The sequence below is a fragment of the Eriocheir sinensis genome, chromosome 3 (assembly GCF_024679095.1).
Source record: "Eriocheir sinensis breed Jianghai 21 chromosome 3, ASM2467909v1, whole genome shotgun sequence".
Lineage (NCBI taxonomy): Eukaryota > Metazoa > Arthropoda > Malacostraca > Decapoda > Varunidae > Eriocheir > Eriocheir sinensis.
In genome coordinates, this window is record NC_066511.1 from 12,946,797 (window position 1) to 12,960,873 (window position 14,077).

The 14,077-nt window shown below is 39.9% G+C and overlaps 1 protein-coding gene across 19 annotated transcripts in view; it reads left to right on the forward strand.

Moving 5' to 3' along the window:
• LOC127005223 (voltage-dependent calcium channel subunit alpha-2/delta-3-like) overlaps positions 1-14,077 on the forward strand; it is a 223,061-nt gene that overhangs the window by 185,126 nt on the left and 23,858 nt on the right. For 16 of the 19 annotated variants that reach the window (XM_050874057.1, XM_050873955.1, XM_050873979.1 and 13 more), the window contains 8 exons: positions 854-970; positions 1,558-1,670; positions 1,781-1,929; positions 2,114-2,383; positions 7,550-7,778; positions 8,765-8,899; positions 10,739-10,812; positions 13,658-13,687. In XM_050874057.1, coding sequence (XP_050730014.1) covers positions 854-970; positions 1,558-1,670; positions 1,781-1,929; positions 2,114-2,383; positions 7,550-7,778; positions 8,765-8,899; positions 10,739-10,812; positions 13,658-13,687 — 1,117 coding nt within the window. The remainder of the gene's footprint in view (positions 1-853; positions 971-1,557; positions 1,671-1,780; positions 1,930-2,113; positions 2,384-7,549; positions 7,779-8,764; positions 8,900-10,738; positions 10,813-13,657; positions 13,688-14,077) is intronic. The other 3 variants (XM_050874027.1, XM_050873989.1, XM_050874037.1) reach the window with 3 other exon arrangements.

Genomic DNA, 14,077 nt, shown 5'->3' on the forward strand with positions numbered 1-14,077 from the left:
ACCCGACAAACTTAGTTGAAACAAGTTGTCTTCTGATCAATCTTAACGAATCCTTTCTCCTAATCTTGTGTACATGTACTATACTACTGATCAAATTTGGCCCTCTTAATTTGAAAGCTTTTTTTTATGTAAATCATCAGGTAGGTGATGACATACTAACCATATTGCTTCTAATTTTTGCAGCTTACCAGGAGTATAGATAACAATACTAAATGATGCTAATTTTTTTCCCCATATGCTTCTTTGTGTATACAAATAACTAACAAATTAATTATAATTCATTTTTTTCATAATTGCATGCTGCGATTTGTTTGTAATTATTAGTTTTAAGGTCTCTGCTATGAGAAGTCAAAAGTCTGGGAATTTAGCAATTGCCATGGGTTGGGTTCACAGGGCTCTCAAAAAAGTTGTGTTGTGTTTGTCTGTTGTGTGAATGCTTCTCAGTGTTGATCTTCATCACTGTGATATTGACATCTGAGGCTGGAGGGTTTGCTCATGGGACCAGTGGTATGTTGAGCCAGTGTTCCTAGTGTTGTAGGGAAAGGTGGGGTCTTGTGCAGAGTCTTTCAAGAATCATGATTGTGTGTTTATGGAGCTGTTGTTCTTTGTGGCTGTCAGGAGGGGAGCCATTTGAAATGAAATTGTGACAGGGACTGGTAAATAATTAGAGAAAAATAGAGATAATGGTACTTGAATCATCACATCATGGACCGAAGAATTTCCAATTGCTTTGGAAAACCTTCCAGAGTATATAGGTTATATCTGTTTCAAATTATATTATTCCAACCATGGGAATATCAAGACCCCTGGTTGGTAGTACCGTGTCGTTAGTAATGCCTGATCCCTCTTACAGCATGGGAAGCCAAAACTTTGGCATTACAACTGCCTTCGTGGCCACCCGCAGTGGATTAACTCGATGGCTAGATGTTCCTTCAGAATCGTCTTCTAATAGCAGTAACTCCAATCAGCCGTAAGTAGGAAAAAAGAGTGGCAGAAGTTAGCCAGCTGATCTTTTCTAAGTTCACCCATAGTAGATGCTAATTATAATAAATTCTTTTTATCTAAAATTGTAAGTTCCATTCCATTCTGCATGACCAATGTAGTTTCAGGTCTAACACATGTTTAACAGGATGAATAGACTATATTACTGAGCAATGAATGTTCATAAACCACTGTATATTATTTCAGTTATATCATCTTTAATATGATAAATTATGAGTGTGCAGGTTCCCTTCATTGGTGCTGCCCATGACAGTAAGGATGTTGATGGTAGTGCCACAAATAATTATGAGAATCATCAGTAACCATATTCATAGCAGTAGGAAGGTAGAATGCCAAAATATTTCAGTACTAAAGTTGCAGCAGTAGCTTGCCATTTTTTCTTGGTATAATTAACTTGTAATATATAGAGTGGGTATTGCAGTGCCGTATCTTTTTATATAGTTTCATAGGAATTATTATTTGTGTGAATCTGAGGTCAAAGAAAGTCTTGATTAATTTTCCAATCTTTTGTTAAATACTTCAATATTCCATTTGATTGACATTCCCTTGTTTTAGGCACTTCCTGAAGGTGCATAACCGTGCCATTGATGAGGTGTGGTACAAGCGAGCCGTGGACTACTACCAGGAGGACAAAGAGGCTTATGTTTACTCTGTTCCATTTGATGCTGGTAACTATATTAGTGTCCTTATTTTATTGAATACTTATGAGGCGAATGTAATAATTTGTGCAGAAATTCCCTCTAAAAAAAGGATCAACATTATGTTTTTTCTCCTGCAGCCACTCGTGACCCTGATGAAGTGATGGTAACAGCAACACGTGCCATCTTTATTGAGGAAAACAGCTACAGAATGGCTCCTGCAGCTGTTGTAGGCGTCACCATCAAGCACAGGAAGTTTGTTGACTTCTTCAAAAATGAAACCTACAAGGTGAGCCAAAGATTTTGATTATGGATGATATTTATTATAATAATAATTCTAAGTTAGATAAGGCACTGCATGTTAAGAACAAGATAAGTGCAAGACGTGATTATTATTTTATGAACCACTAATTTTAAGTCTACTGTAGCCTGTATGAGCTAATATTCCAGCATCTTCACTTGCCTCTCTGCAGTGCCCCTCCTACCCCACTCGGGACTCAAGTTGCAAGAAAACCAAGACATGTGAGAGCAAGTCATTGAATTGTTATTTACTAGATGACAATGGCTTCATTATTGCCTCTGAAAATGAGGACGACACTGGAAAGTTCTTCGGGACTCTTGAAGGCACCATCATGGAATCTTTGGTACAGAGTGAAGTCTACAAGAGAATACAAATTCATGATTATCAAGCAGTATGCCTTGACAGTCAAGATGAGCCCAGCATGGGCTCCATCCTTACCACGGTAAGATTCAACATTACACTATTATGAAAAAACTTATATGTTATCACTATATAAAAGCAATTAAATGAAACATCTCATTATCTTTTGATTTTATCAATTTAACTGTGTATATATTTTTGCTGCCAGACAACAATATTTCACCATGCACCTGGAGGCAATGCACCCCTTGGCGTATGCCCCAAGTGATTGATTGGTTGTTGGCTGGGGTTTGTTGCACTTTGGACCGTTTTTAACATGTTGCAATAATTAAAAATAATATTTGTCCTAAAAATGCAATGTTGGACTTGAAACACCCTAGACACTGTATATAAATAGATAGGTAGATAGATGGATATTTTGGGGGATGTTTATTGGCAGGCTAAATGCAGCTACAAATTTAGATAGCCAAGAACCTCACTGAAGATTTTAGAAGTGCATAATCACAGAGGTCTCATGAAATTAAGGAAGCTTACATAATTTAGCATTAAAATTCTATGTCAGAAAGAACCTTAAATAACTGATTATTTATTACAATTGTTGATCAAATGTTTGGTCTTGATATTAGTACAGTAATCCCTCGTTTACCGCGGGGGTTAGGTTCAAGAACCCCCCGCGATAGGCGAAAATCCGCGAAGTAGCGACCTTATATTTATTTTATTATTTATATATTTTATAAATTATATTTTATATATATTATTTATATAAGCACGCATATCTCTGTGAATTTCGCCTCAGCCCACGTGAACAAGGTCACCCAACCACTAGTTTCTCGAGAGATTCAAAGGCAGCTATATTTCACAGGAAACTCATCGAAATTCTAGTCAGAAACTCAGTCACCAACATGTCGGTTACTCGTGTGGTCGGTAAGGTGTGGTCACAAGAAGAAGAAGAAAAGTGTATCAGCTGTTCGGTTCAGTAGCTCTCCACATGTTTATTCCAGTACCGCAAAGAGTTCACGAAACTAGATAAGCTTGTAGTAATCATGTTGAGCAAGTTTAGGACTTGAGTCTTGTTCAAGTGTAGTCATTGCCTCATCCTGTCTGGGTCCTCACTGCCAAGTTCTCGAGCATTTAACGGTAGCAAGCTGTAACACACTCTCCCTTTGTCTCCGAGCTCGCCACTCACGAACCAACAAATGCTACGGTCGCTGAGCCAATCAGCGCCCAGGATACAAAACACAGTGCTCTGGTTGGTCGCCTCCCATCCATCAGTCAATAGTGTGCCGTGTACGATCACACGTGGGCAAACTAGCTCAAGCGGAAGCGGCCGTAGCTGCGTTTTCCATACGTGCGAGTCTTTGTCTACTCATCTGCTGTACGCTACGTATTTTATTTCAATCTAATATTCTTTTAATATGTTTGTATTAATATTTTCTTAATTTTTTTATATTGTTTACAATTTTTTTTTAGGCTGGAAAATGCTTCTTTTACTGCAAAATAAGTAAAATAATAAATATATTAAAATACCTCTATACTGCAAAATCCCGCGATATAGTGAAAAATCCGCGATACGAACCTAAATATTTACAATTTAAAAATCTGCGATACAGCAAGACCGCGATAAGTGAACCGTGATATGGCGAGGGATTACTGTATATTTTGTGTCACTTATCGTGTACTTGGAAGTAATACCAAACTAAATGTCATATCATTGTGCTCTGAAACATAAGTAAGTCTTAGGAATCATGCTAGTATGAAATTAACACTACAAAAAAAATAAAAAAAAAAAAATATATATATATATATATATATATATATATATATATATATATATATATATATATATATATATATATAATATTTATAGATATTTATATATGTGTATATATGTGTATACGTACCCTCTCGAGTTTCGCGCTATCCGAGTTTCGCGATCTTCGAGTTTAGCGCTTAGTCCTAAATTCTTTCCATCACGACTTTCGCGCATTACCGCCACGAGTTTCGCGCTGCTTTGACATGTACATGTCACGTCTACCTACCGTCGGCGTCATGTGTGCTGTCTTAAAAGGCAGTCTCCAACCATTGGGGCTATGGGCAACCGCGGTTGCCCGTATGCCCAACCGGGAGCGAGTTGTTGGTTGTCCTAATGAATGGAAATCGGTTGTGAGTACGAGCGTGGATACGTGGGTACCGAATGGCTGCATGTAAACAAACAGATGACGGCAGTGGCTAAGGAGTGAGGAGCAGTGGAAGATGGCCCACCAAGAGACTCGTAAAATGGACTGGTAGAACTGCTTTGCTTACTACTTGATTAACAAGATGAGAGAACACCCCGTGCTGTGGAACCACAGTCCAAAAGTCTTTTTCTCGAGTCAATGAAAATTGTAGATCTCCCAGTGTTATTTTCCTTTTCTTCTTCTTTTGACCTGTAAGGCATGGCAGCGACGGTGAAAAGTAATAGTGAAAAATTGCAAAAGGGCATAGAAAAGCAAAATCAGGGAAAGAAAAGGACAGAAAACACCTAAGTTCAGGGTGAAGTGTATAAGTGCGCACTGTTAAGTAACTGAGGGCCGCTTTCACAGTCATGTTGTTTGTTACCAATGTTACCAATGGCGGCGATCACCGCTTAGTATTTCACGTGAAACTGGCCGATAGGGTAGTGGCGGCTGCAGACGCATCGAGAGATGTTGAGAGCAAGTGGTAAGTGTGGGTCTAGGCTAACCCCGCAGCCGCTACTACCCTATCGGCCAGTTTCACGTGGAAATACTATAGCGGCGACCGCCGCCATTGGTAACGATCAAAACTAACAAAATGACTGTGAAAGCGGCCCTCAGTGCATGATGTGAAGTATAAAAGTGTGGAGAAGGAGGACCTAAGGAGCGATACAAAGCGTTACAGGTCAAAAGAAAAAGAAGAAGGTCCACTACACTGGCCGGTGTTGCGAGAAATATCTCCCCGATGAAATTAGTCATTCTGCTGTCCACCACGCATGCACGCTGTGAGAATACACAGCATTAAAAGTATTAATTTGCCTGGTTTTGTTCTAGTCTGCCGCTTGTGATCTTTGTGAGCAGTGAGGGAAATATGAAAACAGTAAACAAGTTGAACTTCTCAGCGAGTTATTTTGCAGCGGCGGCAGTGGTTTACGTTCAATAGGCATTGAAAAGTCAATCATGATATTAGTGATTTCATGATTTTTAACAGAAAGAGTTAGCAGATTATTTCATAACACACAGAAAACTATCAGAAAAATATAGGTTTGTCCAACTGTCCCACGGGTGACCGCGAGCGACTGCCCTTACTTTAGCAGACGACACCACGTGGATCACAAGCGTGTATTCAGAACTGCCAGCCAATTGTAAGGCAGCTGCCTTCAACTGCGGCTTAAAAACGAACTGTTCTTACTCACCATTTTCTGCCTATTAACAAGGTACATATTTTGAGATAACAAGAAAGTAAAGTCGAAAAAATTGTGATAACAAGGGAGTAAAGTCGAAAAAAGTAATTATTCTACACGGGTCGGAACCAATAAGCGCTTTTAAATGGATTTCATTACCTCGAGTTTCGCGATCCTCGAGTTTAGCGCCATACCTACGGAATGAAGCAAGCGTGAAACTCGAGAGGGTATTGTATATATATATATATATATATATATATATATATATATATATATATATATATATATATATATATATATAGTCGAGTCGCGGTGGCGCGGTTAATTGGTTCTGAGCAATGGCCGCGTCATAGGAATAACTAAACCTATGAAGAAAATACATTTGGTTCTGGCCCTTGCCATTTTGCCCCACCCCCACCCCCCCAGTTTTTTTTCTTTTTTTCGTTCCTTCTAGCCCGAGTGCACCGGTACACATTATCTACCGTCGTTGCTTTGGTAATGGCGTCTCACTGGCAGGAAAATGGCGTCCACTGCTCTCTCTCTCCTGCTGTCCTGGCAGCAAAATGGTGTCCGCAGATCTTATTGACGTTTAAACATGCATCACTAGCTGTCCTGGCCGACGAGCTCCTTGCAACAGAGGATGAAAAGGAAGCTGCAGTGATTATTGTGGCACAGAGAGGTGAAATTCAATGGAAGCATTTATATGTGTTTGTTTGGGCCACCATATTTGCTGATTACGTCGTCAGAGCATGGAGGCGCTCCACCTCTCCAAACTGAGCTGCAGCGAGGGGTCCGAATTGGCAACTCGTGCTGCGGCGTCACGGGTTTGAAAGCACACGGATCGGTCCATGCGGCCCGAGTCGCTCTCTCAAACGCAGCCCAGGGGTGCGTTTGAGAGTGGGACTTGGGGCGCCTGGGACGTACCGGGCGCTCTCAAACGCATGATGCCGCAGCACGGGTTGGCAACTCAGGACGTCCGCGGGCTCCCAGTTTGGAGAGGTGGAGCGCCTCCATGCTGGGATGACGTCATCAGCAAATATGGCCGCCTAAACAAACACATATAATCAGCCAGAACATCTTGATGCATGTTTAATTGCTGCCAGAACAGCTAGAGAGACAGCAGCGGACACCATTCTGCTACCAGTGAGATGCTGTTACCATAGCAACGACGAGGCTTAACTGAGAGGCGTTCAAAAGTGTTTGATAGAGGGTCCCAGGTGGTCTGGGCGCCTGGTACGTCCTAAGTCACTCTCTCAAACGCACCCCTGGCCAGGAGTGCGTTTGAGAGAGCGACTCGGGCCGCCCCAGGTACCCAGACGACCCGGACCCTTCTATCAAACGCTTTTGTGCGCCTCTCACTTAAGCCTCATTGTTCCTATGGTAACGGCATCTCACTTGCAGCAAAATGGCGTCCGCTGATCTTGAAGACGTTTACTAGCTGTTCTGGCAGCAAAATGGCATCCACTGATCTTCCTGGAAAAGGTGTACTATCTGTTCTGGCAGCAAAATGACGTCCGCTGATCTTCCTGAACTCGGGCTGCGGCGTCACGCATTTGAGAGGACCCGGGGCGGTCCGGGCGGCCCGAGTCGCTCTCTCAAACGCACCACAGGGGAGACCACGAACCGCATCATAGATGGTTTTAGCCACATAATCTGAACATACGGGTCTGAAACCATACCGCGTCATAGGAAATCGCGCCTTACAAATCTGCGTCATACGCGACTTGACTGTATATATATATATATATATATATATATATATATATATATATATATATATATATATATATATATATATATATATATATATATATATATATTAAAAGCTAAGCATTTTCATTCTCTCTACAGCCTATTCAAATGGTGAAGTGGCTCGGTAACTGGATCATGGGCAACATATTTTGGGTTTTAGTGAAAACACAGCTATACACCCTGTGGGATCCCAATGAAGCATGGGCATACACCCAAGCCCAGTGGGACCCCAATGCTGCACCTACTGATGAAGTGACATATTCCAAGGGCCCCATCAATCACCAAAATGCTTTCAATGAATATCAGGAAACAATTACTGACGAGACTGGTGAGTACATGGGCTTCAGGTATATAGACTAATTATATTATTTATTCAACAGATAAACTTACTGGAAAACATTATCTGTATGGCAGATGTCATTGTTTCATTACTCTTTTCTAGGTTTTAGTAATTAATTTTCCGCCTTACTAAGCTAGCATTTGCCATGCTTTCTGACATTAAATGGCTAGTTTGTTCTCCAGGAGAAACTGAACAAAAAATATAATTTCCAATGAGCTTTTATTGTGCTTATATTTCAGTTATGTACATTTTTGCATCAAGGTAAGTATATAATTTTGTAGGTTCCAAATGATGTATTTTCATATTCATATGTAAAACAGTAATGGAATGGAAACAAAAATTCTATGGAGAATGGTTTATCCAAAAAGTCACCACTTTTGATTATGTAAATATGTAACTAACACTATAATGAGTATATACATTTTTTTATATACTGATAAAGGGTGCAAAACCCAAAAATTACAGTTAAGTAAAAGTGGATTGCTACAGCAGTCATAAACCTAAAGCAATAGAGAAACACTTTTAAGATCTTTTCGGGAATAAATCTTTTGCCCAACAACCCCCACGAGATTAGAACCCAGGCCCTCGTGATGAGAGGCGAGCTATTTAGTGTCAAGCCAAAGAGGCACACCACAGCTCAAGGACTTTCTGGTCCTTATCTGTATCTCCAGCCATGACACAGTTGTGAAATTAAAAACAGTTTGAAGATGACAACACAGGCATTATGAGGCTTGAAACAATTGTCTCATGAAAAAGGGTTGGGCAGTAGAATTATGAGAATTGATATACAATCAAGCAAATTAAATCAGATGAACTAATTATTCTACAAATTCCTGAGGCAAAGTGATTTTGTTTATTGTGCCACAATCCCCAAATTCCTTTTTAATCCAAAAATGCCAAAACAGTTTTATGTACTTTGCAAGCATTTGAACTGGGACTTATTTTCTACTTCCTGATCTGCTTTTGGTTCCCAGAATTTACTGAGGAGAGCTCTGGTGGAGGTTCTGGAGATGGCATGGAAGATGGTTCTGGTTTGGAAGGTTTAGGTGGAGAAGAGTTGGCCTTATATGAAGAGGTTTTGGAGTATGAGGTTCAGGACTACTTGGATGGTTTGTAGTACTTGTGACTGACTGCTTTGCTGCTGTTGTAGCAGAAGCTCTCTTGGTGCCAGTGAGAGGAGCTGTGCCACTGGGTGAAGCTCTTGCAATTTTTTTTCAGACTTACTAATAACTTCTGTTGTAATCCTCAAGAATTTAGTGATGTCCGTGTTGCAGAGAAATTATTTCTTATTTATTCCTACTAATAGATGCATCATGAGTTCTATAATCCAAGTTGTAGTGAGCGTTAAGAAATTAACTATTAACAAACTTGCAGATTTGCATTTCTTTAACAATTTATGTCTCCAGTGTCTACAAATGGCATTCATTAAAAAAGAGGAAGTTGGGTACATAAACTATGGTGCATGAGAGACATCACCAAACTCCTCTAATGACACGGGATAGAAAAAGCATTGTGTGCAAAAACAGTCATCAGCTATGGTATCAGAGACAATTGCTTTGCATTTTGTTCAGTAGGTGGCAGTACCTAGTCAATGGAGGTGATGAAGAGCAACTAGACAAAGGAACACCACAGCCCCACTCATAAATTGACAGGAAAGAAACTGGATACACATCAATATATCACAACACTCAGATACTCATTGTAATAATAAAGTTTTTGAGACCCATAGTGTTGCAGGTCTTTGAGTGCTGTTCAATGATCTGAGTCATACACTTTCTAGAGATTGATGTGACCTTCAAACATCCCCAACTCAATTTTGGCTGGCATTCCAGAAGTGCTGGAATAAGTCTTTGACTTTTGCACTCTCACATCCTTTCTCATCACTTCATATACTCCAGTATAGTTTGCCAGGTTCATTTACTCTTTCCTCTGAACCCTCCCTCTTCCATTTGTACCAGTTGATTTTTAATTCTTTTTATTGAAATACATGTAGATATCAGAGGTGGGTGCGGTACTGAAAAATCAGTAGTGCGGTTGCGGTAGTGTGGTACTTTTTCCGGAGTAGTGCAGTTGCGGTAGTGCGGTCCCAATTTTTTCTTTCCCAGTGCGGTACGCGGTGTGCGGTACTGCGGTAGCAGCAGTCAAAATAAAAAATACTTCAGTGCCTATCCTGGCTATCCAAACAAAGGAAACATGCTTAGAATAGTACAACGAAAAATCGGCCGGCACCACGGACAGGTCCAGGGTTGAAGTGGCCGGCACCACGCGGGTTAAAGAAGACTCGCAGTGTAGTAGTTTAGTCTGTCAATTTAGTATTTAATTTTGGACAATAACTGAAAAGTCAGAATGATTGAATCACTGATTCTGATCTCTGATACCGATTGACTGGTTGGGTCCGATTCACTGTAAAAAAAAAAAAAAAAAAAATTCTGTGAGCATGCCACGCTGCAAATGTCGTCTTTAATAGTTTTCAAAGTACCACAAAAAAGTACCGTAGGTTTTTTTAGTGCGGTATTTTCAGAAATTGTGCGGTAGTGCGGTACTTTTTGTAATGCGGTACTACCGCCCTAAGTACCGCACTTGCCCACCTCTAGTAGATAGTAATGCACAGTGTGAGATAACCCTATATTGAATTTTTTTAATAACTGAGAAGAAAGGAGGCAAGATATAAGTCATAATTTATTATATGATATACAGTGACAATCAGCTGCCAGGAGTTGCTCTTGAGGTGTGTGGTTTTGGAATGCATAACACAAATGAACTGAAGGAAGGTGTTTTAAGTAGCAGCTAGTTTTGTTTAAATCACATATTGTAATCACAAAAAGGTTTTACAAGTATTTATTGTTCATCTGTTTGTGATGGCTGTATACTAGGTCAACAAAACAAAAACTCATTCCCTTATAAAGCTAATCCATTAAGTGTTAGTAAGCTGCTCTATATTCCAACAGGTATTCCAACCGATGATGTGGGACAGGGTCATAGTACTAAATTAGAAGAGGATGGTGACTTTCCTGGCCTTGAGGTAAGACAATGTTTATTTGATGTGATCTTTTTAACAGTTATATATGAAAGATAAGTGCTACTCATATCTTTGGTTAATTCTCTGCCCGTCATGTGTTGCCCTTTTTGTTTGTTCTCCAATGTTTCAGGAAAGCTCCAGTTACTGTATAACCTTTTTTTATTATCATTAACAGTGAAAGACCTGTTGGTATCTACAGCTTTTAACCTTATGTGGTGAGCAGGAAATGTGTTGGTTGTCATATCCTATTTAAGAAAATTGATCTGAAAATATCTGGTGCCTTCCTGCCTAGCATTGACATGGCTGCATAATGAACCCACTAGAACATTCTTTGGTTTGATTAGTTGTTACAAATTTATTTATATATTTTTTCACCTGTGAATAAGTGAGTTGGCCAGTAGCACCACAGATTCTAAGGACATAGAAGGCATTTCAGTGATTTCCAGCACTCCTTTGCAAGATTCATGAATGATGAATAACTCCTACTGTTTGCAAGATTTACTGCAGATCATAAGATATTGTACTCACTAGCATGGATTTTTTTTAGTATACAAAGCAGCTAAAAGGAAAGAAATATATATATAAAAAGCTCACTAAGCACTGCTCCTGTAAATACAGGACTGTTGGATTGGTCAAAAGAGAGGGTCAAATTTGATTAGAGGTGTCTTGATACTCCTCTCTGGAAAAAGTTCCAGTTGTAGGGAGGAGGAAATACAGACAGAGGAAGGCTGCTTACCAGCAGAAAGAAAGAAGATACTGGTTAACTTTTGCATAAGGGATTTGGATAGCATAGGAATGAGCTAAAGTAGACAGTCTTTTGCAGTGGGGCCATGGGAGGGTAGTGCAAGTTCAGAAGAGCAATTAGAATGAAAATATTGATAGAAGGTAGAGAGGCAACTTTGCAGTGGGATTTAAGAGGTAGAAGGCTGTCAGTTAGAGAAGGGGAACTGATGAGATGAATAGCCTATGACTCTACTCTTTCCAGATGAGCTGTATGCCCACACACATTAGATGCATACTCCATTTGAGGGCAGACAAAGCCCTTGTGTATAAATATCATCTGAGAAGGGATGGAAAAAACTGGTGATGTACAGATTGCCTAACATCAAGGAAGCTGATTTAGCAAGAGAAAAGATAAAATTTTCAGTTAAGATTTTGAGTTAAGGGTAGACCAAGAATGTTTAATATTGCATGAGTGAGCTGAGTGTTATTGAAGATTAGGGGATAGATGCTTGGAAGATTGTCTCAGGTGTAAAATTGAGTTTTAGAGGCAGTTAAGGGCACCAAGTTCTTTTGGCCACAATCATAAAATGATAGCAAAGTTAGAGGTTGAACTTTCTGTAGCATTCAGCCTTGTGTCCAGTAATTATTGTTTTGAGGGTCTTCTGTTAAAAGGTGTTGAGGAACACAGACTAGAGTCATCAGCATAATAATAGATCAAACAGTTCAGAGCTTGTTTAGAATAGAAAGCAAAGATATGTTAGACTGTCAAAAGCCTTCAAGATGTCTTAGGTAACTACAAAAGTTTCACCAAAATGACTAAGAGAGGATGACCAGGAATCAGTTAGGAAAGCAAGATCACCAGTAGAATGGCACTTGCAGAATTTGTATGTGTGATCAAGAGTTGCTTAGAAGTTGATAGATGCTTAAGAACTTTCCTGCAAACAATCATTTCAAAAAGATTTAGAAAGAAAAGAAAAAAAAGCCTTAGGATGGTAGTTTTAAGGGATAGAATGGTCATACTTCATAGGCAGAGGCTGTATAGGCATACATCCAGTAGGAAGGAAAGCTGGATGTTGAAAGGCAGAGACGAATGAGTTTGACCAGGTAGGGTGTTAGCACGGAAGGACAGTTTTTAATCATAGTGAAGTCAGAGGGGGATGAGGAATTGGAATATCCACTGAATCGCCCTGAATAGATTTTTAGAAAAAGTTTGAGCGAAAAGTTCATCTTTAGATAGATGTGACAGCTGTAGAGCTGTAGAGGGTGGGAAAACTGAAGAAAGAAAGTTGTTGGGCATGTCTGTGTGTCTGTCATGTTTAGGTGTGTCTCCGTGCCTCTACTCTTAGTGTTGGACGTGTCTCCATGTCGCTTCATCTAGTGTTGGGCGTGTCTCCAAGGTGGTCAGGTTGCTGAACCAGCTCCTCTAGATCATTAAGGAGAGCAGAATTGTTGGTTTGATCACCAGTCTGGTCCATGAAAGAGAAGGAAAGCCAAAGGTGATGGTGAACAATGTAACCTCCCAAGATGGAGATTTCAACAATCGGAGAGTGAGTCAAGATGTGCTCCACTTTAGAATTTAAATAATCAAAGAATTTCACATTGTTGGCAGAGTTAGGTGAGACAGATGTATTTAATGATGGAATGATAATTAACTCTTAGTCAGAGTGTGGAAAATTCTGAAGAGTCATTGTTGTGGGCACAAAACCAGGTGATACCATTGCATATATAAATGATGCATTCAGTTTTGGACTGAAATTTATGATAGAGCTAGTAGGAGGGAACAGAATTGAGATTACTGTAAGTTGCATCAGAAACCTACGTTTTGGTTAGAAAGAGAAGGTGAGGTTTAGAAGAGGAGAGATGATTTTCAACATGAATGGAAACTTAAGCAAAGACTGAAAGATGCAGAAGTTAATGAAGACAAAGCTGGAAGAGCTATTAACTTAATTTCTGACTGATTTTTTATCAGTACTATAATATTTCATTACATATGATTTGTGTTTGGCTTATATATTTATTCTCTTTACTTGTGTTATGTTTTGAATGTGTATGAGGATTGCTGTGATTGTGACTCACTCTCTGCTTCTCTGTGTTGCTCCTCACTGCTGTGTGGATGGGTGTCTAGAAATTGAAGAAGGAAGGCTACCCGATCCAGGTGACAATTCCCTTTGATCTCTTCCTTTAGTTTCTCACCCTCCTGCTCTCCTCTTCCAGCTCCTATTGCTCTGCTTCTGCTACCTGTTGCTCCATCCATGTCAGTCCTTGTTTGAGGTCTTAGTCTCCATTTGCAGCACCATCTTGTCAATATGAGCTCTACAAGGTGGATCTTCAAGATTTCAATATGTTGTAGAACAGAAGTTATATTTTGCACATCTGTAATATCTGTGAGTGAAGTTTACTGTAATCTGATGGAGACACAAGTGGCTCCTTTGGTGCTGTAATAGAGCTTCATACCCCAGGGAATGCCTGCGGCTGTGAACTTATGCTGGAGTGCACTTTACTGCAGTTCATCAAGATCTGATGTTCAGATGAACAAAAGCTCAGG